The sequence below is a fragment of the Solea senegalensis genome, linkage group LG10 (assembly GCF_019176455.1).
Source record: "Solea senegalensis isolate Sse05_10M linkage group LG10, IFAPA_SoseM_1, whole genome shotgun sequence".
In the NCBI taxonomy this organism is placed as follows: domain Eukaryota; kingdom Metazoa; phylum Chordata; class Actinopteri; order Pleuronectiformes; family Soleidae; genus Solea; species Solea senegalensis.
In genome coordinates this window covers 18,601,645-18,627,211 of record NC_058030.1, presented here as the reverse complement: position 1 = coordinate 18,627,211, position 25,567 = coordinate 18,601,645, and the positions used below count along the sequence as shown (strand labels likewise).

The following is a 25,567-nucleotide window of genomic DNA, read 5'->3' as shown; positions in this document are numbered from 1 at the left end:
CCGTCCTCATGCTAGTTATTTAAAGAAAAGAGAAACACCAAATGACACCAAGAGCCGCGGCAAATACAGAACAGCAGAGAAAAGGGCATAATTAGTCACATCATATTGGACATTAATGCAGCTCCTGCACCTCCGTTTTCTGTTTAGAAACCACATCTTTTCTTATTTCTTCTAAAATATTTCTCCCTTGAGGGGTCGCCACAGCAGATCATCTGCTTCCATCTTGCCCTCTCCCTCGTGTCCTCTTAGGTTACACCAACTGTCCTCATGTCCTCTTTCACAACATCTATGAACCTTCTCTGTGCTCTTCTTCTTTTCCTCCTGCCCTGCAGCTCCATCTTCAACATCCTTTGTCCAATATAATCACTATGCTACCTCTGCACGTGATTGATCCATCTCAACATTGTCTCTTTTTCCAAAGTATTCAACCTTTTTTTTTTTGTAAATGCTATAAATTTGTGAGTTTCTAATAACCAAAAGCGCCCACTCATTTTAGTGACGGATCTTGTGGTAAAATTAAAATCTGAGGCTGAAGAAAACAACAATCTGTGATCACTTCTTCAGGATTTATAAAAAGAAGCTTACACATACCCAGCATAACCTCAGCCTGACTGGTGCTGATACATACAGTACCTTATGTAAACAGCTGTTCTCCCCAAGCTTAAAGCAAAGACACACATCTGCCAGGAGACACTGACCTGTATACTCCACTCAGCAAATTATCCTAATTGGCTTGTTTGAAATAACAATTGTGTAATCTCTTTAGATTTTAATTAAATGGAGACACGCGCGGACACAGGCACACATATACACCCATCTGTGGTTTCCCTGGTAGCAGTGCTACATCATGTAGATGGGGAGAAAGATGCTTTAATGAGGCACACGCGCGCACACACACACACACATACACATCTGAGGGCTGAACAGTGTTTTATTGGCATCTACAGTCACCAAAACCTGAATAGCTGCGTTTACAAAATATATGGACTTGAAGGATCAGTTTCATGGCATGTCACAGCATCTGTTTTTAAATAAGTTAAAATATATTAACATGAACAAGTGCTTAGATTTTGTTTTGAAATTTGTAACAACTGGAAACTGTATAATAGTTTACCCTTAATGGGCACTACGCTGCAATATGTTTCGTAATTAATGTACACAGAAGGTTTTACAACCCCACATTCTATTGTATGTGTATTAATAATACAACAGAGTAGATGCACCAGTACTGGAGATTCCACTTTAAATATAAACACACACGCACACACAACACTGGTGTGGATGAACGATCGTCCCTATTTTAGTATGTGGACTTCCTGCTTTGTAAGAGCTGTCTTGGGAATATTTGGCAGCCCTGGGAGAGAATCCTGTATCATTCTGGCAAGAGCCAATTTTAACTCCTCAGACAAAAAGGCTTGTTAATTACGTCTGAGCAGCAAACTACAAGCTGAAGTTAATACACAAACTGAAGTTGACACAATTAATTTGTAACGCTGAACCAAAAATAAACGGGAACCTCGCTGTGAAAACATGAGGCAGCCTTTACTGTGCCTTAGCGTCTTTTCTATCTAATTTTCAGGCTAGAATCATGCGCCGTGGTTGTTCGAGGTTGGCGCGGAATTTGTCAAGAAACCGCGAGGCCAGTTCGTCATCCACGAGTCGTCCATCGCTGGATAACGTAACGGTCATAAGCTGCTGGGTGCGCAGGGTCTGGTCATCCTCGCTCAGCCGCAGCTCTGGCCGGGATGTCCCGATGGCAAGGATACACGCCTGAGGAGGGTTGATGACGGCGCTGAAGCCGCTGATTCCGAACATCCCCAGGTTAGATATGCTGTAAGAGAGGGAATGGGTGGTGAGAGAGCAGCGGACATATTACATCAATGGTCAAATAAGCGAGGGAAATAAGCATTAAAGTGGACATAATGGTGATTCTAAAACCCTCTCAGCAATGCAATAAAAGGAAATTACTCTTTGAAGTGATTGAGTAAAAGCAGAGCGTGAATTAAACGTAGAAATATAAAGCGCGGTGAGCAACTTATAAAAAAGAACACAGATCAGGAACCAGCCTCCACATCTCTCCCTAAAATGCATGGTCAGTAAAACTGAACAGAGGTCAGTTTGCAATTGTGCCTTAATGAGAATTGTAGCTCAGGGGGAAAAAGGGAAATGAATATAGGAAGGGCTAACACACATTTCCTCAGGAGGATGAGTGGATTGGCTGCATCTCCACACAGGAATACATCGCTCCTGCCTGACACAGAAACCCCATTTATGTCTCAATGACACCATTAATTCTAATATGCTGAAAAAGCCTGGCTTTCACTTTATTTGTGGCAATTGAAGGCACAGTAACTGAAGACCCTCCACGACCACAGCACGGAGCAGCGCCACAGGAAAACATGAATATACATAATGAATACATAATGCATCATGAACAGACTCTCAATGAAACCAGAAATAAGGGATAATAATGGGAATTGATGATGATTATCTAATCAACGGGCAGGAAGGGGAATTGTGAGACAGACAATGATAAACATGAAAAGGCCTCTGTTCTGCACATAAAAAAATAACATGTAGTGAATAGAGAAAATTGAAAAAAGAGAACATCAAATTTTATGAAGTCACGACTTTCTATTTGCCTCTTCTTATGTTTACCTGAATGAGCCTCCTTGGTATTCCTCAGGTAAAAGTTTTCCAGCTCGAGCCTTCTGGGCCAGTGCCTGGGGAAGAAGAATCACTCATCACTTTCAAACACGATAAATCACCAGAGCTCTTGATTTTTTTTCATGTGAAAAAGACATAAGCAAACACTAAGTATTGGCTCTAACTGTTATACAATACCATAACAAAGAGGCACCGTCTCAGGATTTATCTCCTTTATTAACAGGATCAGTGAAAACTTGGACCTGTTGTTATTTATCTGCACAATAGTTTCATGGTGATGCATCAAAATGTGTCTTCCCAAAAGTAATGTAAGCTAAAGTTGTGCCTTTGAGGACCTTTGAAAGTGCTATATGAATATAATAATATATTATCATCATCATTATTATTATCACCGTAAGTATTATTCTTAGTATTAAAGAGATGTAAAAACAAAGCGACATCTTTTCCTATTAAAGCTAAACACAAATAAATATTCCAATTAAGCTTTTATTATATTTTTATCACCGCAGACCTGGTCTATTTTTAAAAGCAAGCAGTAAGTAAAAAGAATTTGACAGTTAATCAAAAATGTTGCTTTTCAGATACATTTCTTTGTTGAAAGACTTCAACTGGACATCGCACTCAAAAGTAAACCTCCGCCAAGGTCACTCAGTTTCCCACAGTGCCAAAACACTTCTCTAAACTCTTAATCAACACCAATTCACCTCCAAAATCTCATAGTTTCTTCCTTGGGCCATAACCTACATCCCACATTAAACGTTGCCAAAATCCATCCTTTACTGTCTAAGATATGCCGCTCACAGTTTGACAATTAAGGCCAAAAGCATAACCTCCCTGACGGAGGTTAGAACAAATGCTTAGATCAATGAAAATGATTGCACTGAGAAATGAAATCAATGAAGGAAAGAAACACTCAGAGGAGGAACAATAACACATTAGAGCAACCAGGGTCTGTGAATCCATGTTCTGTCACAACACCGAAAACAAAAGCTATCTGCCAGATGAGAACAAATAATTACCACGGCATTGTTTACCAGCATATGCGCTTGCACGTGACTGCACAATTTACCAACAAGATTAGATCGGAAAGACGGGGCAAGTAGACATTACATTGACTGCACATGCATAAATGTAAATCATGAAAATATGTTTATGTTTTATCAGGTTGTCATGGAGAGTATTATTAGATATGGCATACAGTATTTGCCTGGTTTGGGAACATTTCTGTATCTTTTAAATCCTTTCACATTTGACCAGCATGTATTTCAACAACCACAGAAAATCACATGTGCAATACAGAGTTCAAAGCTACAAATCGAATCACTTTAAGAACTCAGCTCTTTCTTATTGATGCATTATTTTTCACTTCTATTGGCATGTTGATTTTCTTTGCTACTGGTTTTAATGATGTTTTTCCACTTTTGAGTTTGTACTTTTCTGGTGTTTTATGCTAATGGTCTAGCCTTGCTGAGCTGAAGACAAATTTCCAAATGACGACAATAGGAAAATGAGTGTGTTTGTATATTCTGTGAGCAGGAAAAAAAAGCCGTCCTTTATGTCTTCACTGTGCTCAGTGAGAGCTGGAACCTAATGTCAAGCTACCTGGGACCTAACAAGATCTGTCTACATGATTTGAAGTAGATTTCTTCTCATCACAATCACAATAAGAGGGAAATATGTGAGCTGTAGCCAGATAAACACAAGGATAGTGCTCCAATACAGCTGTGCTACACTCAAAAACCTCAACTCCCATATCTAATACCACATACAAACAGACAGCCTCCATGTCTTCACCTGCACTGAACGCCCCCACAGCTAGAATAACGCATCACAAGTTTACCCCGATACGATACCATATTGTTCCAGGATCGACCCATCTCATCTCAGGTCCTGTAACATTTACCTTAGCATTAGCGGAGATCTCCTGCACTCCTTTGTTTGCAGCATCCTTGATGATCGGAGTGATGAGGCCTTTGTCAGTGGCCACAGCGACTGAAATGTGGATCGAATCGAGTGCACGGGGTCCATCACCAGACCAAGTCACATTTACTTCTGGCATCTCCTAAAAAGATTAAAAAGAAACGTCCAAAGTCAGCCTGATGGGGATATGCTTGCTGCTCACATGGTGCTTCCATGGTCTTCATAGCAGAGGAAAAACATATTTGACACGAGCTGTAACATCTACATTGATGAAATATGACAGCATAAATATTTATTATATTGCAGTAGAAATCATTATTAAATTTGGTGACTACTATATGAGCTGACCTAAAAGGTATTCTCTGTATTTAGAAAATGTTGATATCCTGACTTGGTGGAGGCTATTCAGAAACTGCAAAAGTAAAACATTTCTATGGGATCTGCATAAAAAATATAACAAGTTTATCAAAACAGTATCAAAGAAATAGCCTCAAAATACAATTCTGCAAATGATGCCCCTCAGTTTGAAGCGGAAGCAAAAAAAGGGACATTGTACCAACAGTAACACATGAGTTCTGGACAATGAGATGGCCTTGTGTTGCTCTGCGTGACATTTACACTCCACATTCCTCACACTTATTATTACAGCAGCATTTTATGAACGTCTCCCCTCTGTATTTGTCTTGTGACGCCTGGTCGATGCGAATGCTGAAGGTGGCCACATTCACTGACGCAGATAAGATATTCCATGCCTAGTCATAAAAAAAGAAAAGGTTACAGGCAATGTTGTTCTTATCAGATGCTGCTGGGACATTGCCTGCTGGAATAAGTAAATTACCAGAGGTTCACATCTGTTTTTAAACGGCATTTACCACCATGTGTACTTCACAAAAAAAAATGCTTTCTTTAAAGTTTTCCTATAAGTCTTTTTTTGAGAGGGCAAGAGTAATTCTAGCAGCTGATGCTACATCTGGACATTTAGCAACAGGGACAACAGGGATCAGTGTTGACTAGGAACTGTGTGTTGAGTCTATTTAAGGACTAAACGACCTGATAATAGTGGGAGGTTTAGTTGTACAACAACTACAACACACACACAAAACCCAGGAACAACATTTTAAACGATACTTACTTTAAGCGTCACAGCAGCTGCCTTGATAATGAAGTCATTAACAGACACTTTGATTTGTTCTGAAAAGACAGAGATAGAGCGATTGAGTCTGATTCAAGCTCAATAAATAACTTTCCTGCTTTTTCACATCTAGTTATTTAGTTCTAAAGTTATCTGGTGTGGTAGGTATTGTCTCTGTAAGGCCAAAGACAGGGATGACAACATATATTACAAGACATGGGACATGGTATACCACACAAATCTAGATAGTAAAGGTTCAACATTCTCGATGGAAAATATACAGCAGATACGCATCTCCATTTCATGCACATTTTGTAAATGAACGATACTGGACATTCAATCATGTGTAAAACCGTTGATGCCCTCTATTGGACTGAGTGATGACCACCAGTTCTGCTCCCCTCCCCTCTGTCTGTATGACACCAGAGGGCTGAGCAGGTTGGGTCTGGCGATGGCTGCCAACTTTTGTTTGCCTCCATTAGTGCTGCTCTTGACTGCTATCAACGCTGTGAGCAGGGTGATTAACGAGCTAACCGTGAAATCGCGTTGCTCCTGAACAAAGACAGTCCACAAAAACAACCGGAGAGCGAATCCCTAATACACACACACGCACGCAAACACAACCTCGCCAATAGGTCAGGAATGGCCGTCCTGTTTCCTCCATCAAAGACACAGGAACTGAGGAGATTTGCAGTTTGACAGCGAGGGGAAAAAAAAAACTAAGAAACTGAAACAGCAGTCTTGCTGTATGAATACAAGTAAGCAGCATAGTTCAGGTTTAAGAATTGTGTAAAAAAGCAGTTATTAAACATTAATGTCGTTTTGCTTTAACACAGCAAAGCGCTGAAGGGTGACTGCTGTGACATAGCTGTTTCTCAGAACCACCCATCCTGATGGGTGTTCACAGGAACCTGTGGTTTTCTCGATAACAGTTTTTTTTTACAGGAGGATGTGGGGTAGAGAAAGTAAAGTGTACTTTCTCTTGTCAAAATATGGGAAAGATCTCACTGTGTCCTGTTTGTATGTTGCTTAATATTTGCGTTCGACCAGACCGAAGCTCCATCTGTACCTATCTCAGAGATGGACACAGCTGCTTTCCTGTGGCTCACACTGCCCTCACACATATGCCTTTCGATGCGCTTCTTTATCATGAATACTTTCATTCATCACACAGGACGTACAAGCGCCAACACTCAAGAATCCATTTGAAATACTTTGAACCAGATAGAAATATAATTACTTACAGTAACTCCCCTGTCTGTCAGCACATCAAAACAACTAAACTGATGTTTCTTAGTTTGTGAATAAAAACACCTTTTTTCCTATACAATTTTTGTTAGTGAGCTTGTTTGGTTGTAATGGCTCACTCCATTTTAGACAGAAAATGTATACCAACATAGTACAGCTGAGATTTCATATTTTCAAACTGTGTGTCTAATCGACATCTGATCGGCTATGATATCAGCCTGGCATCTTGATTTATAGCATGAAGAGAGAGCAGATCTGTCGATGTTGGTACTCTCACAAGAACCCGCAACTATCTCAGAAATAACTTGAGAATGACAAAAATAATTGGCTTTCATCATTATTTATTCCATGTTTAACACAAACCAGGCTATGCAGGGTTTTTTTATTCAAATAAATATTTTAAAAAATGCGACTTCTGCCAACAAGTATTTTGGCCCAGTCTTCCTGAGCAAACTGCTCTAGTCATCTTCAGTTTGAAAAGTGTCTGATGCACACAGTATTTTTCAGATCTTTGCATAAATGTTCAGTAGGATTAAGATCAGGACTGGAGTGTTTTTATAAGCCATGCTTGGGTGCTTTTCAGAGACTGTCATCTTTGTCAAATGAGCAGTCATGTGAAAACCTTGAAATCCACATCTTCATGGTAAAGCTTCCGTTTTAAAATATCACCGACAAAAATGTTACTGAAGGACACAACGTTAAAATGTGCACATACATGGTAGAGCTAATTGGTTCACTGTGGTTGTTTTAAAGAACTCTGTACTAACTTTATTGTATGTCATTAACCTTGTTCTTTCTTGCCCCAGTTTGAGTCTTTTCTTTCTTTCCTCTCTCTTTGTGTCCTCATCTTGCAGGTTGCAGGATCCAGATCCAGTTTTTCGAGGCTATTATTTTCTTCTGTCTCTACCTCATCACCCTTGTCATACCCTTGTCCTTTCTCCCCCACCTGTCCCTCACCTCTCCTCTGTCCCCCTTTTTTCCTTTCATCCCAACCGGTCGAGGCAGATGGCTGCAGATCTTTGAGTCTGGTTCTGTCAGAAATTTCTTCTGTTAAAAGGGAGTTTTTTTCTGTTGGGTTTCTCCGCTCTCCATAATTTTTTGTTATTATTATTATTATTTTTATTATTATTATTACTACAATAAGATAATTTTGATTAGTTTTATTTATTTATGTCTGATGTACATCAATTTGCTTCGACTTTTATTGTTTTTTTACAAATAAAGTTGGATTGGACAGGAAGTGCAAGTCACGTGTATTTACCTTTGGCCAAGTGTTTGCGGAGCTGCATGACGCCGGCCATGTCACAGTCAACGGAGGCATACGCATGGGGGATTGTGGTTTTGGATTGTATCAATCTTTGAGCGATCACGCGGCGGACATTTGTTGCTGGGATTTCCGTGAAAGTACCCTATAGGAAGACCACAGAGAGAAAAAACACAGGGGAAAGGGAAGGACAAAGCCAAAGTCAGATGTATCCCACTTGCTATTAATCACTGAATAAAATGCATAACTTTTGACAACGTAAAGTATTTTGTCAATGAGTTTAGCATTGATTAAACCTGCCTGATTGTGTAAAAAATGTCCATCTGGTTATTGATATGTCTTTTACATCAATGGGTATTATTTCACAGCATACACACCCATAAAGACTAAAACAATATCATACTGATAATAAAGACTTTTTTACACCCAGGATTTCAAACTTGATGATTGATGATTGAACCTCATGATTCCCATTCCCAGTAACTGTTCTTCCAACTCCAGTGAACTGTGATTTCACAGAACAACAAAAGGAATTGGAAGAAAAAACAATTACAACTTCACTGTTCTCAGTGATAATGTTACGGTGGTTACTACTTTGCATCTCTTACTTAAGTCTCTCCTTAAAGCAATCCAGCTGATGAAATAAACAATATTGAGCACTGTCCAAAATAATAATAATAATAATAATAATAATAGTAATGAAAAAGCATCGCTGCAAATATTAATGCATAGCATTGAGGCTGACAAATAGAGCTCTTACATTCCCCACTGATGCCGAAAGCTGAAAAAACTGCATGCATTGCAGTCATTTGACCTGGGAGTGAATGCCAAAAAAACACATTCCCATTGATGAATAACTTGGAATTAAACTGTTTTTATGACCAGTACGGGGTATAAAAGAACATAGCTATTAGAAATTACATGATAACATTTATGTTCTCGGAGGAAAACAAGTAGAGGGATGAGACTAAAGAGCCAGAACGACAATTAGAGGCAGTGGCATTTAAATTCCTTTAGAGTTCTGATACAAGCCAAATGTTTCGGTAGTGTTATGAAACTACAGCAGTGTGGTATGTGAGTGAGAGATGGTGTGGTGAGTGCTCACTGGTGCTCCTGGCTTCCCTGGTACAGACAGTGGGGGGATGTTTGGTCTGCTGCCTGGGGGCGGAGGTGTAGCTGCCAGGGAGGGAGAAGGACTCGGTGCAGATGGGGCAGCCACAGCTGGTGTTGCTTTGGGTGCAGGAGACATTTTCAAAAGATTCAATGCATCTCTGTAAAAAAAAAAAAAAGAAAGAAAAAGACACAAAAAAGGGAGTTAATTTTTATAAACCAACAATTCAACAAATCATAAAAAAAAGAACTTTAAGTGTCATTCAGGTTAGGAAGAACTATTTATGAATTTAAAACATTTCAACAAAATGGAGCAAAAAAACATTGGTGGCGCATGCAAAATTAATTCATGATGAATTTTTAGTGTCAAATTTTTGTGTTGGGGGTCAGACATTAGCATGCACCCTAGCAGATTCTGTCTTTTCATCATTTTTTATGATATTAATCAACGGTGGTCGAAATTTACTCTGAAGAGCTGAATTCAACCATTTCATTTTCGATGAAAAGAAAATTATTCTTTACCATTATAAATCAAAGTAGAGAAAAGGAGAGAGAGTACATAACAATGTTGAATATCACATTATTAACTCTCACAATTCTCTTATCTGACAAGCTAATGTTTCTAATGCAGTGGCAGTTTTGTCTGGTTTCTATATTTGTCTAGTGTGAACAGATGCTGATAATAATTTGCAAGTCACAAAAAACACCATCAAACCAGAAAGGATCAGGTGACAGTCATGGATTCATTTCTCTCTCCACTAGTATAGTGACCCATTAACACCTTTAAGTGATATTTGTTTAAAGAAGGCACAAGAATAGCACAGACATTTTAATTTCTGGTGTGTATATGCCTTTTTGTTGCATAAATGTCTGGTATTTATGATTACGCACAGTACTGAGGGAACCCACTGATTTCCACAACCAAAGCAATAGGATGGGGCAGGTATCAGGTGTGCCTGCTTGAAGCTCAGTGATTCTAATTCAATGCATTAGGGTCCAGCTACCCATATACATGCAGTCTTTTGTCTGGACCAGCTGTCTCTGACTTCACCATGTAGCCAGGAAGCGTCTAGGCCCCACAGCCATTTTCTCCTTTTTCCTCTCCCATGACCAGTTCCTCCTTTTCTTTCATTTGTGTGAGTATTTGTTTGTGGAGGGAATGAGGCAACTTGGAAATCCCCTAGGTTGCCTGAGAGAACAAAACTATCTAATATTTGCATCTCACCAAAAAAAACAAAAACTGAGAAAATGAGAAAATACAACGTAAAGGTCGCACACAGATCAACCAAGAAAGAAAAAAACATTATATATGAGGTCTATATATATAAAAAAAGTCAGGTCAACAGCAGCAGCAGCAGCACAGTAGCCACTTGATGACACCATAGATACTTTTTGTGTAGCAGGCTGGCATGTGCTCACACCAACTATTTAAACCACTACTGACAGCTTCTGAGAGACTGGGAGAGGGTGACTGGAATATTAAATAGAGAAGGAGAGAAGCACTCACATACACATTGGCACGAATAAAATAAGCACTAAAAGTAAACACATGCACATGAATAAACTTTATCTTGCACTGCCTCCTAAGCTAAGATGGGACAAAGAGCAGTGTAGTCTTGAAAACTGCTCCACTGGACTGAAACAAGGAACAAGCTTAAATAAAAAGTTATGCAATTTAAAAAAAAAAAAAAAAAGGTTGTGGCCTGACATTGTGTCAAAGAGGAATAACACTGAAGATATATCGCATACACATTGTTTTTAACTGTTGGGTTGTTTGTGTTTTCTGAACTGTGAGCTTCAGATCATGTGTGGATGTAGGTTTGTCCATATCAGAAAGCAAAGGAACAAGCACAAGTCTAACTGTTAGAAATACCAGTGTGTTGTTCAAGAAAAAGTCAGTGTTACACTACACAGTAATGGAATGCTGGAGTAAAGCACTATCATAGAATATTGACATTAAAGCTGGATTATTTTATACAGAAAAGCACAATAAAAAAAGGAGCAGCTTTTACAAAAATAGCAGAAAACTCAAAAGGAACCATTGCAAATGATTAAACGAGCAATATTTTGTTCAATACACCATACTTAATAATGGAAATCAGTGAGTTGATGACAAATGTATACTTGCAAATGCAAAGACTGGTATGATCCCTTATTAAGTATAAACCATCAATCATCTTTACACGTTACTTTCATTGCTATTTATGACAACAATGGTACCTTGGCACGGAGTGGATTATGTAACATGCTATGATCTCAGCATTGGTTTGCTTGACCTCAGTTATTCATGCCCACTATAGAGGGGCCCCACTAGAGCACACTGCGGAATGGGAGGGGTACCATTCCTTGGTTTCAGTGTTATCTGATGTGCCAAAGGACAAAGGAAGGAAAATCGGGTCTCCTGAAGGAGCTAAGCCTATGTGAAACTATTCACACAAGAAGATTGGGTTTCTGGAGAGAAAATAAACAGCCAACAGCCAACATTTTATACCTCATCTCAGACATTTCATAATAAAGAATAAAGCTGCCAAAGTTGTAACTAGATGAACTGATGTTATAAAGCTAGCAGATTTCCATATGTGCTAGCAGCCACCTGACACCGATCAATAATCAATGCATCCATGAGAATGCCACAGTCATAAAATCATATGCAACCAGAGCTTGTGACTTTCAGCTTACAATCCCTGGCTTGTCATCTTTGGAGATTCCATAAAAACTATTAGTAAGGATGTTTCTTAATTGTAGATATTCTGTGTACTGTGTAGATTTGTGTTCCATCCGCTTCTGAAAATGTGTTTTCAACACATTGAATTTGGTTTCTCCAAACAGAAATACATGAAAAAGAAGATGCCTTATAAGAAGCTTTGAAATCTGTTAATTTTTTCCCTATGCCTGGTCCAGAATATGGAAAACAGTTTGGAGGAGCCAATCATTCAGTTCATGAAGGCCTCTTAGCTAAGGCACACGTTTTTTTCACAAACCCTCTTTGCCTGCAGTCTCTCATCCCCCCAGACTCTTCCTCTGCCTTCCTTTAGCATCTGCCTTCATTTGTCTCTGAGCTAATTAGCCAGCTTTGATGTCAATAAGAGAATAACCAAGCCATTCATGCAAGCCTCATTTCTAAAAAAAAAAATCTTGGACTTTAAAACACAAAAAAAATAACAATTTAAACTGATGCGGTTAAATCAGAAATTAAGATTCAACTTAGCTTTTCTGTTAAGAAGGAAACGCGAATACTTATCCAAAATATTTGATTTATAAAGTTTCCAATGTATTTTTGGTTTACTGGATGATAAATCAATCCCCTCCAAAAACATATGGTTTTAGTTTCTATGGTCACCAGTTGGTCCAGGAGATTTGGTTGCTATGGTGACAGAAGTTGCTAAATGAGTTTCCCCAGCAGGGTGTTAGGTGGGTAACAAGAGCATTCAATCAGGTCCCTGCTGACAGCAGGTGCCCATTAGAGGTCTGTGCGTGTGTGCGTGTGTGTGCGTGTGTGTGTATGACTTCACAATTTAACAGGATTGCAGCATCTTAAATCTAAACCATGTCATAGTCACACAACATATCACAATACATCTATCACCCCACAACCTGTATCACAACAGCTTTGTTTCAGATCACTGTGACGGAAACAAAAAATTACAAGATAAAAAAGCGTTAAAGAAATATCTTATTATAGCAAATATATATAATTCTGTTACCAGTTTTCAATATTCTTAAATTCATGTCAGTGTGTATCATATGTATTGGGACCTCAGCATGCTTTGTCTTTGTGACCATACTAACACTTAAGGGTATAAGGAAATAAAAATGGGAGGAGAATTAAACTGCACACTGGCTTGTTATCCCAATTACATTCACTAATGGCAGTTTGGGTAGTTTCTTTTCTTTCAGAAAAGGGTTATTTGATCAATGTGTGATAATCAGGAAAGGATACATTGTGGTTGATAAGACCCATGGGTGAAAAAAAGAAAATGCCAGATGCGAACATGACAAAATTGGTGCGTTTTATGACTTAAGAATGATGGTGTGGATGCCATGTTAAAGCTGACCCATTCTTCGGTTATACTCACTCCTTTGTGATGAGTCCTCTTGGTCCAGTGGGTGTGGCAAGTTTTGGGTCTATACCATGGGTGTCCAGGATGTGTCTTGCTGCTGGACTCAGGCGTAAGCTGAACAAGGACAACATGAGATAACCAACACATTTGCTTTTAGTGTCTAACAATAAAAGCTGAAGCTGTCCAATATATTTTCCCACTGCATATACTTGTACACAACATATCTTCCTTTTCTGCATGTATTTCATCATACACTATAATCCACTACACACAGCATCTTTCATTGCTGTCAGTATGATACAGTGATGCAGCCAAGGTGCAAATCTGAATATGTGGACAAGATAAGCATAAAATATTTGCTTAACAAATAAGCCCTGCTTGTTCTGTGGCAGCTCCTTTGACTTCTCACGTGAGAATCTAAACTGTAAACTGGGGCTATTAGAGTCTCTCAGAGAAAGATAATTTTATTCAGTATTTAGATGGTAGTGGAATAATGTAAAACTGAACTAAACAAAAATGGGACCATCCTACTCATTGTCATTGCTTGTGAATATTTACACCACACAGGGCGGGAATGTAAAAAGTGGATTTGAAAATGAAAAGGCATAACTTGGTTTTAATGCTAACACAGCCAATTAAAGCAGCTCAGCCTCAAACTTCCGCTACTGAGGTTTCTAACTCCGGATAACCTGGTTGACGCGCTATGCCTTGGCGATCGTTCCTTTTCTGCTTTGTCTGAATTTGACTGAATGTCCACGCTGTTCATTGAGTTGCAATATGTTGGCTTTATTAAATTCCATCAAACAATCAAAACCGTTTCATGGGGATCGCCTCCGCGCTACAGTGGTCGAAAACCGTTTGCCCTTCCGGGTCAAAAACCTGACAAGGACAGTGATATTGCCACCTATATACACCTGAGCTCCCCCTCTGAGAGCACAGCGACCCCATACACACATTGAGTGAATTACACCAAAACCTCATACCACAATCAAACACATTCGGCTCCTATACAGCCCTTTCATCCAATAATAAACTCAACCAGTGGCTAGTTATTTATACAACACATTGACAAAGTGACACAATCAAGTTTGTTTAATATAAACAGCAAATAAATCTGAATCATACTGTATTTGGCTTGTGATCCACATTGATGTGTACATAGAACTCTAATCACTCTGGAGGTATAAGCAAGTCTCTACATTTTATAATCTATACAGTAGTGGGGTATGATTTGAACAGTTCAAATTAATAAATCAGCACTCACGGTCCTGATGTGGCTGGTATTGTTGGAGGTGGAGAGGAAGCAGCCGGGGACACCACTGGGGCAGTGGCTACTTGCATAGCAGGTGCAGGTGCAGATGGAGCTGGAGCATCTGGAGGTGGGATCTCAACCTGCTTCCAGTCCTGGTCTTCCTCCACCATGAGAGCAATGAGAGTACCCAGGCGCACGTTGCGACTGCCCTCCTCCATCTGTGAAGAGTTTGAGAGAGGTACTTGTCACTGAAAACACACACTGGATTAGCGGAGCAATGAATAAGATATTCTGCTGTATAATTTGAATAAAAAAAGGACATTAATAAAAGTAAAGTGGTAATGAAGTTAACCAGTGGTCAATGAAAAGATGTCAATGACAGCCATTATTGGAAGTCCTTTTGAAGGGGACACTGCTTTCTCACTCGCCTCAATTTCAATCACTATGTTGTCACATTATTGAGGTGACAAAAACCTGACTATGCTGGAATTGACACTCGGAGTGTAGTAGATGTGTTTTCATGTGGTCCAAAGCTGTCAGCAATTGATTCACGATCTTGTTAGTAATCCAAATCCACAGCCAGCCTTTAGCTCCTCTCCCCAAAGGTGTTGTTTCTCAGTCAATATTGATCAGTCTAAATGAAAGGCCAGGGACAATACTGCACAGAGATGGGTGGCTGCTCTTAATCTCCTTTCGGGAAAGGGTATCTACTCAGTGTCCATGCTCTAAAAGATTCGCTCAATATAAGCAAAAGATGAAGAAAACGGAGAAGATGAAGACATAGATGCATCTGAGCCTGGCTCTGATGTTTCTTTCATTTAACGCCTTTCATCAACAAACATCAGCCAAGAGGTAATAACGCGTAATTCCCAAATAACTGACAAAAAAAGGATATAAAACTCAAAGTACTCCAAAGTTATACTATGCTCCTTTTATTTGGCTCTGATAAACAAATCAACCTAAGTGGAAAGGCCAGTAGAATAGCATCTGTGTTCAAAGACCTGTATCCTGTGCTGCTTCAGCTCAATGTAGTTCCAAGTCTCCTGTAAATCAACTTTCAGCCTGAGACAGTAAGTATCACTGGTCACCACTGTGCTAAAGTTAGTTAGTTGCATTGAGGTCCAACCATTTAATTTATTACCTACATTGGATTAAGATGTCACAATACCTCTTCTTACCAATACCGATACATCCTTGACCAGTTGTGGCCCAATAAACCACGTGATTTTGTACTTAAAAAAAATGTTTTTGAAAGACATCCAAGCATAAAACGTCCATGCCTTTATTATAACAATGTGCAGCATAAAGCAGTATTCTAAAGAATTATGATGAACAAAAAGCTATCCGGACCCTTAGAAACCAACACAACACAAAATGCTCCAGGTTGTAATATAAGCAACCCTTTCAGATGAAATGAAACTCTTACCAGTAGGTCTGATTTGATGTCAATTACTACCTTTTTGTGCATGTGTATGCAAACACATGGTCTACATGGTTTTATTGTCTCTAAAGAACCTCTTGGGCAGGAGAAGGTGATTGATGGGGAAGGCCCTCAGGGCTACTTTGAGAAATCGGGGCTTCAATAAATTTCCGCAGTCCCTGTCGTCAGTCCCACAGGGATTTCTTTTTCTTACATTTCAGAGAGTGGACACGCAACATATTTTACAACAATAAGCATTGTATCGTGACACGAGGATCTCTGCGATATGTGATGCGTTTTTATGACAGCCTGAAGATACAGTATCTGTATAAGATAAGTGGGGAGTGATACACATAGTACATACACTCATTATAAAGTGAAATTATTACATGTACACACACAAAAACAGCATGTGCTAATGGGTCATCATTTAATATCCATCAAGAAGCAACATTTATGCAAGTTGCTTGCTTAAATTGGTAAATAAATACATTATATTTCCCAGCAGCCTTAGTAGAATGAACTCTTAAATTAGTTTTGCAGGTGATGCTCGGAGCTGTTTGAAGTCGCAGTATAGTGACGATCAAAAAAAAGAAGAAAGAAAAAAAAACGTTCCCAGGAGGAATAACATTATTTCCTGCAAATCATGCAGACACACGTGCATGATCGCTGCCATAGCACAAGGGAAGATCATAGGCTCCAAAACAGTTGGCATAGTGAGTCGTTGCATAAACAAATGCTTAGTGCACTGTAGTGGAGTGGAGCTCAACACTGCCATCAAATGGTTATTGAACAGAACCTATAGGAAGGAAGTTTAAGTGATGCTCACACCTCATAACCAAACTTTTTCTGGTAAAAGAGGTTATTTCTAAGCGAAGTAAGTGAGATTAAAATTCCACCTCCACTGTGAGCATGACATATTAGAAACATTCACCCTTCAAGTCATTTTTGTACAATACAAATAAAGCAAATCGTCCTTCACAGTTTACAAAATGCTAATGTGTCCTTCATAGCCTGTTAAACGGGACGACTTCTGGAGTGAAATTAATGGGAAATACGTAAAGCTGCACAATTAAGATAGCAAAATAATTGAAAGTGCAACACGTGAAATATCAAATTTGAAATGCATTGCAATTATTTGATAAAGACAGCATGTGTGTCAAAACAGCATTACGGTGACATTTCGCAATACTGCAGGGATTCGACAGCCAAAAAAAATCTTACTCAAATTGGAAAATAACATGTTTCAGCAAAACAATGAAAATGGGTAAAGATGCAAAAACGAAGTGAAATGAATAGCAATAGATTTTTTTTACCATGATGTGCAACTTGTGAAATGCACAACATCTGATCTTCATGTAGTGTCCATCTTTTCTCCATTGGTAAATGCAAACTAATTCATTGTGACATTAACAAGGACAGTTTGTTATACTCGGATACAGTTAGTCTTTTCAGTGGCATCATTCTCACTGTAAATCATACAGATCTCAGATAGGGCTCTTAAGGGACCTCTTGAGAGCCCATCAGCGAGGATAATGATATAAGAAATTTAGTCTAGACCTTTTTAAGAGGTTTAACCTACTTATAATCAAACTGTTATCATACAGCCATAAAAGCCTCCTGAGAGTCCACATGGCTCTATTACATTAACCTTGGTCTACACAGTTAGCAACTTATAACTTCATCAGACAGGATACTGTCAAGCCTTTAGCATATTCAACAAAGGCTGATAACTACAGGAGACATCAGGTCCTGTAGTGTGTGAGTAGATTTTCATGCAACAGGAAGATAGATTTGTACTATCTTCCTGTTGCACATAAAAAGATAAGTTAAAGACTTCTTCAAAGTGAGACATGAGATTGCAGCAACATTAATTGTGTTTGCAACAGACGTCTGCTATAATTCAAAAACACAAAGGCATGCCAAAATTACAAAATTGACTCTTTCAGGGCTACAGTAACTTGGTTTTGCTTGATTTAATAATATATTTAAGTTCATCCTTGCATTAGAATACATGATAAATTATTATTATTATTATTGTTATTATCATTATTGTCATTATTATTATTATCATTATTATTATTATTGTTATTATTATTATTATTATTATTATTATTATTAATACAGAACTAAAGCTTCTCAAAAAAAAGGTTCACAAATCACAATTGCAATATCTGTCTTTCTCTTAAATTGTACCAGGATCTTCATTAAAGTAAAAGCAGGTAGATATATGACAAATGTTTTTGACCTCAGAGGGTTAAGAAAGTGATTTATACTAAATATTGATTTAGGGGACACATTGCTGCTGGTGTTTGGAATGATCCACGGGTTTACAGTGTGAGGAGATGAAGAGAGGGGGAGAAAGGGAATGATGAGGGAAACTGACAGGTGAGTATTGCAGAATGTGTTGATATCTCCATCAATGAATACATTCATCAACTGTATCTTTTCATTACATCTGCACTTCATACAACATACTCGTTCATACACCTGTACATCTTTTTTTTTTTAAATCACAACAGGCTACATTTCATCCTCTGTAGCATTAATTTTTAAATACATCTGCACCGAAGGAGCAATGTGCATCCATGTGCTGCATTTGTAAATGTGTGCCAATTCCTACAGGCTATGATTGATTGTAGCCGAGGCAGATTTTCAGATTGAAGCCCCCCAGGTCAGGGTAAGGCAACACAATACAAGTATGATGAGATTCAGTAATCTGTGCTTGCAGTGCCAGAGCTCCTACCCCCTACAAACCAGTAACAACAAGATCTTGCGCTCGCTCTCCCTTCTCTCAAACCCCTGAGAGCAATGGCTGGAAATTGTTAGAGGGCCACAGCAGTATTTGACCCCCATAAATAATCCCTATGGAGCACAGGAAGTTCTATGTCTACTACAGCCTGTTAAAGCATTTTGGCCACAGGCGGGTAATTACAAAGCCTTTAAATTAGAAACCTAATGGGTGCTTGGGGGTGACACAATTACACCACTGAGGGCTAATGTACTCGGACCCAGACAAAGTGGATGGCACATTGCCTGTACTTTGTTAAAAGAGTGTACAAATCTCTGAAATAATGCCACAAGCTGGTTACTGTTTTCCTCAATAAATACACACATACTCTACATCAGGGTTGTGAGGGGGTTGGGGGCTAGGCGGCTTATCTAATGCAGACCATCTTTCTCTGCCAGCTTCAGCTGCAAGGCCCTATACCCCGAGTTCTTGGATGGTTGCTATGGAAACTACCTCATCCCCACAGCAGCGAAGACAAGGATGGAGTAGGGGAATGTGGAAAAAAAAAAAAGGGAGCGGATGAAATGAGAGGCATGCAATGAAATGAAATACAAGCCTATTCTTCCTAATAGACAGTTCATCCCTCTTATTATTTATTCAATATTTTAACTACTGCAAGGGCAGCGTGTATCTGGGTGGACATTTGTTATGTACATCTGCTAGTGGCGACTGGTTGTTTTTGCATGACGGTGGTCTCACAGACAGACACGCTGCCTCATTAAACCCCACTCCATTCGGGCTTCACCAGAATGTTAGGGTGCCTTAAATAACACAGCCAAGGTACATGTTGTGTTATGAGATGGGGGCTCTTTTATGACATGGAGCTAGCTTTTGGTTCTTGTGCAACAAACAAAAAAAAAAAACCAACATCTCACCATCATCCTTCAGTTAAAACACTGAAACCAAAAACAATCTGCATATTATTTTAATTACTACTGTATTTGGATCTCTTCATAAATAGTGAAAAAGCTAAAGATTAAACATCCTCATCCATCTGTTAAAACGAACAAACGTGCTGGAATACTGATGAAAGACAACTGATTGCTCCGTCTTTGGCTGCTTATTAAGAATTTAACAACAAACAGGACAAAGGGGGGATGGAAGGAGAGACATATTTGTCATTGAAGACATCTTGTCAAAGCTTTGCCATCACTGTATGGGGGAAAAAAAGATTTGTGTAGCAATTAGCATGCAAAGAATGATCCCTAAACGACTTGCACACAAATAACACCAGAACTTATGATAGTCAATATAAACAGATTTTAATTTAAATAATGCAACCTAAACCCTCAGTTTCCAGGTAACACGTCAATGCCATACTCATGTGTAACTGTAAATAAAATAATCTAATCTTATCATCAGCTTTTCCTCACTCACCAAGATCTTTGCCAAGACGCCATCGTCATTAGATTCCATGGTAACGACAGCTTTGTCAGTCTCAATCTCACAAAGGGCATCACCTGCAGCCACTGCCTCACCTGAAGTAAAGAAACACAATACAGCAATAAACATCAATCAATGTAGTTGGCTATAAAATAACAACCCAAAACATTATTTCCATTATGAACATATTTAAAAAGGATACATTTTTATAAATGGAGCATTTCATACACTGAAGGTACAAAAAGGTTACGCAGGAATATAACTGCGGCTGACATATCAAACGAAAAGCCGAATCAATGTTTCATGGGAAAAAATGTAAGATACAGAAATGCAGTAAATCTCATAGAAGTCAAGATCTTCGAGGCCCAGTGAATTCCCATTGCACTACCACATGACAGAGCTGGAATATATTAGCATCTGCTTAGCAGTGGGGAAAAAAAGATGGCAATTAAGTGCAACTCCTCACTTCTTCTATATTCTTAAATACATTGTTATTAACAGTTTGTGGAACAGCCCACATGGGCTTCTTCTAGAAATACACAGAGACAAATTCACCCTCTTGTGTTTGTGGAAAAAAGAAGATGGTCACTCTTCCCTGATAAAAGAAAATATGTGAGATATCAATATATCACATAATTAATATGGTAAAGGTACATTAAAGTTCAGTACTTCTGTGAATCCGCTAATTATACTGAGTGTCCTGATCCTCGGGGACTCCTGTCCTGCATGTTCTAGACGTTTCCCTGCTCCACCACACCTGACGGGTTGTTGTCAGGCTTTTGCAGAGCTTGATGTCAAGCTGATTATTTGAATATTGTATAACATGCAGGACAGGGCTCACTGAGGACCAGGATTTGGAAACACAAGTGTCTTTTTAGGCCAATTATGAGAGGAGATAAATGGCTAAGGAAACCACTGAGGCTGAGTAAAACCAAAATCTTAAAAACACTGCTATTATTTTTCCTCCCATTACCCACTCTTGCTATGAGGAATTCATTTGTTTTTAACTTCTGCTATGAGATTTTTAGAATGAAACATTGGAGTTAAAGAAGTTAAAATGTTTTTTTCAGTTTCAGCCGCTCACTGTATTGAGGTGAATCTACATCAGGGGTGGGCTATTATTTTCCCCAATTTAATTTGCTCTCTTTTATCTAAAAAGGCAGTAAATTGCATTGTTTTGGTGTAAATTGGGCAGCATAAAAACACACAATAAACACAATTACTAACCAACTCTATTAAAAATATCAAATCACTACACTAGATAACGAATACTATTATACTATACTACTGTGGTGTAGTGCAGTGAATATATTGTCTAACACAACCACAGCCACTGCATCAAGTGCAATCAGATAATATACGTTATCTGTATATAGTGTATATAATGAAGAGTCATATAATGTTCTCTTATTATGTAAATATTAATCAAGACTAAAAAGAAGACTTTGCTGTAGTTTGGCTGTACAGTCTTATTTTGGCAGGAATCAATAGCTCAATGTTGAAGTCCGTGAATGCTTTGGTTTCGCTACAGCTTGCAGCACTTGCTGATATTTAGACATTTGAGGCAATGCACAGTGTGAATGAGTCATCTTCTTGACATATGTCCATTTGTTAAGATGCAGGGAGAAGGTAAGGGTATATGGGCTAAAGGTCAAGGGTTATTGAGATCTGACATCTGGTCAGGTCTCATTTTTCTGGCAGTAAAAGGTGTAAGAGGTCATCATCTGGGGATATACCAAAGAGCAGAAAAATCAAGGCCAGCAATGACGCGAGTAAAAAATAAATGTTGTTAAACCTTAAATTAATATCTAAATTGTAAACGCCAGGCTGATTGCATTGAAGGCTGGTTTGTATGGGAATGAAAATGGGTGGGTCAAGGGAAGAGTGTGCAGGATGGGTGAGGGGAAGGTTGAAAGAGCAGAGGCAGTATTGATGTTGGAAGCCCCTGAGAGCAAGCAGTAGTGGAGTTAAGATTGGATTTGTATGAGGCTTTAACACTGTACGACCCCAGGGGTTAGGTGTGTTGTGAAGTATTAAAGATTAAACATGTGACCTCAGGCTTTTTCACCTAGATGCACTAGAAGGAAAGGCAGTAAAAACAAAAACAGACTGTTGTCTCAAAAGATGTCAAGTCTGTCCATTGCAGACTATTATAAAAACATGGTGGTCCAAAGTGGCTGTCTTCGTAGATCTGAACAGGTTTGTGACATAAGGCCCAATAAGGTAATTGTACATTTATATAAAATCAAGTATAATTACTTTATCTCCATTTTTTGCTCAATGAAAATTATGTCACCCAAATTGTATACAGTGGACCTTAAACTTAACACATGGTTGAGTCTCATGGAACCAGTAGTAGTAGTAGTATCCGTACAAACAACAAAATTGTGTTGACATGCACAGAGAAAAGCTGAGAGAATAAAATAACTATTTGTGCTGCTGTAACATGAAATAAGATTCAAGCTCTGATGAATTTGGAGCGAGACAGTTCCTTCCCGGATGTCTCTTGCTTTTCCTTGAGAATTTATCTTTCTTTATTTTCCCTTCTCCTTTACAAACACATGTACATGTCTCACCCCGAGCCACAGAAGCACATGGCAACACAGGAGAGCAGCCAATCAGAATTCAGTGTGCTGTCTGCTGATAAATGAGAGAGTGACTGAGGCGCATGGCTGGGTAGAGTTGCTAAGCAGTGATAAATAGCAACTGCTGTGCTTCCTTGAGTCAATGAGCCACCAGAGACCTTCAGTTGCTCCACTGGTCAGACCTACGCCTTACAGAAGAAACTGTAACATATTAAATTATGTAGTAGTGCTAATGTTGGGCCATCACTGTGAGAAGAGTCAAATATTCTGCTTAAAGTGGATGCAGAGCTTGTTTTTCTGAGTGACTGTGGGGGACAATTAGGATTCAAGAAAAACACATGTATATAGCAAGCTTGTAAAACAAAGATGGTAAAACAAAGTCTATTTCTTTTACCTTCTTTCTTCAGCCATTTGACGATGTTTCCCTCCTCCATGGTGGGGGAGAGAGCAGGCATTTGCACTTTGAGTGGGCTGACACCTAGAGGATTGAAGAGATTAATGCAACTTAGACTGAGGCATTGGCTGTGGCAATGTCATGTGTGGGTCATGGGGCTAAGGCAAAACTATTCCCACAAAAAAAAATATATACAGATTTTCAGAACTTTCCTACAGCTTTGTCTTTTAACTTTAAGCTGTATAAATGTCAAACTGCATCAAGAAACATGCCCAGTAGTCACTGTGTTTGGCTGCTAAATAAACCTCAGGGTTGAAAGAAGAATGCTGGCAGGTGACTTATTTGTTTGTTATTCTGGCTGACACAGCACTAGAGGCTACAGAGATGCACATACGCCTGCAGGCCTTCCAGCTACCAACAAAGACCTCGTCTGTCACCAGCTGTAGCCACTCTAAAGCCAGAGTTTAACTGACTTCAAACACTGTGTTGCACCATGGGTCTTGAGGCTGTCCTGAGGAAAGCAAACAAATCCAAGCTGTGGTGGCATCACAGCTTTATAACTAGCCTACAGAGCTGAACTCAAAAGGAATTCTGTATGCACAGTGACTAGCACACAAAGATATAAAATTACTAACAATAAAAGTAAGTGATATGTGCCTACTTGAAAATGGATGTCGATATCTCTTAAATATACAATTAAATCAATTAAATGCAATTCCCAGGAGGTACAATTTCCACTGTACCAACACTACAATACATCAAAAATCAAACTGTGCAAGTGGTTTTGTCACTTCTTTCAAGTTTTTCTCCCTCATTTAATAGAAAGTTTAATGCCTTTGCCTTATGCCAATAAATTCAACTTTCCACAGAGGACTTTTTCCACATTGTGCAATGCTGCCATCTGCTGGGTATTTGGCAATGTCACAGTGCAGAAGGAAGGCCAAAACATGTATGTCTTTACTTTAATCATCCTTCAAACCAGCATTTTCTAGCATGATACGACTGTTACACAAACATATCTAGTTATCTTCCCTCTGTATGGCTGATAATGGCCATTTACCTACATCATATACACATTTTATTAAACACAATTATGAACTACCACCACAGAAAACAGGTGAACTAACTATGATATCTATGTTACTATCTTGATCATCACCAACATCATTCTTTATTAAGCTGAAATGGTCAGCAAAGTCCATATAGTTTTTCTGTACATGACGCACAGCTGTGTCTATGACTCAGCCACAGTGGAATGGAGTCAAAATTAATATCAATAATAATTAGACTATGCCAGTTCAACTTCAAGCAAAAATATCAGTCTGACCAGTCATTCCACTTAACTTGTTCATGTGAATGAAAAGTAACACACAGCCAGAACAAAAATATATACACATATAAACATATATGTACTGTATGTATGTATGTATATCCATATATATATATATATATATATATATATATATATATATATATATATATATATATACATATATACACATACACATATAAACACATACACATATAAACACATATACATACATATATATTAAGTTATGCATTGTAACCATTTGGCAATATATACACTTATGGTTCATGCTCATTATGTGACCAGTTTACCTTATGGAACATGCAGCCTTTAAATTAAAAAAGGGCAAAACGCTTCCACTAATAGCATTTCCTAAATACGCTCTGTTGAATAACCCGCAGTTAGGCTTTTCTTATAAAAAAGTGTAACACAAGAGGGCAAGCGTTACAAGTCCTCCCCTGGCTCCAAAGCCTGAAATAATACAGTTGGGGCTATAGCTAACAAAACTGTTGTTAACTGTCATATTGCTGAAAAACGACAGCTAAGTAATATTATATCACAATCACGACCTAAACAGACTACGAGGATACAGAATGTCAGCATTGAAAAGGCATCAGTAATCCTTATATGAGGCTGTCAGCACTCACCGAGGAACCATGGTGATGGAAAGAAATGTCGGACGTGCTCCTGCCATGGGTTTGTTGCCCACAAACATTTATTTAAGTTAGAAAATCTGAGGCCAAATAAAATTCCTTGGCGACCCAGACGCAAGGAAGCCGCCATGTTGTCGTCCTCAGCCTCGGTGGGTTGTGTCCGTAAAGGTGCCTGACAGTAAAAGCATGGAGCGGATTGATGTGACTTTTCTCAACATATATTGTTTTGGGTTTTTTTAGCACCAAATTAAGTTGGCTCAAATGATTTATAATTTTGTAAAATGCATTGCTATATGTTTTAACACATTAAAACCAATAGGCTAAAATAAGTCACTCTTTTTGGGGTCCTTCTAGGACGCTTCTCCTCTGTTGCGTTCA

At 38.7% G+C, this 25,567-nt stretch overlaps 1 protein-coding gene across 1 annotated transcript; it reads right to left on the bottom strand.

Annotated features, from left to right (window-relative positions):
- Positions 1 to 913: 913 nt before the first annotated feature.
- Positions 914 to 25,330, bottom strand: pdhx (pyruvate dehydrogenase complex component X). Its single transcript, XM_044036759.1, has 11 exons — positions 25,184 to 25,330; positions 23,228 to 23,311; positions 20,243 to 20,343; positions 14,667 to 14,872; positions 13,418 to 13,516; positions 9,337 to 9,502; positions 8,229 to 8,376; positions 5,720 to 5,778; positions 4,571 to 4,729; positions 2,659 to 2,723; positions 914 to 1,831 (listed from the first exon to the last, which is right to left on the bottom strand). Exons 1-11 carry the CDS (start codon positions 25,317 to 25,319, stop codon positions 1,576 to 1,578), a joined length of 1,479 nt encoding a protein of 492 aa, XP_043892694.1. The 5' UTR covers positions 25,320 to 25,330; the 3' UTR covers positions 914 to 1,575.
- Positions 25,331 to 25,567: the final 237 nt, after the last annotated feature.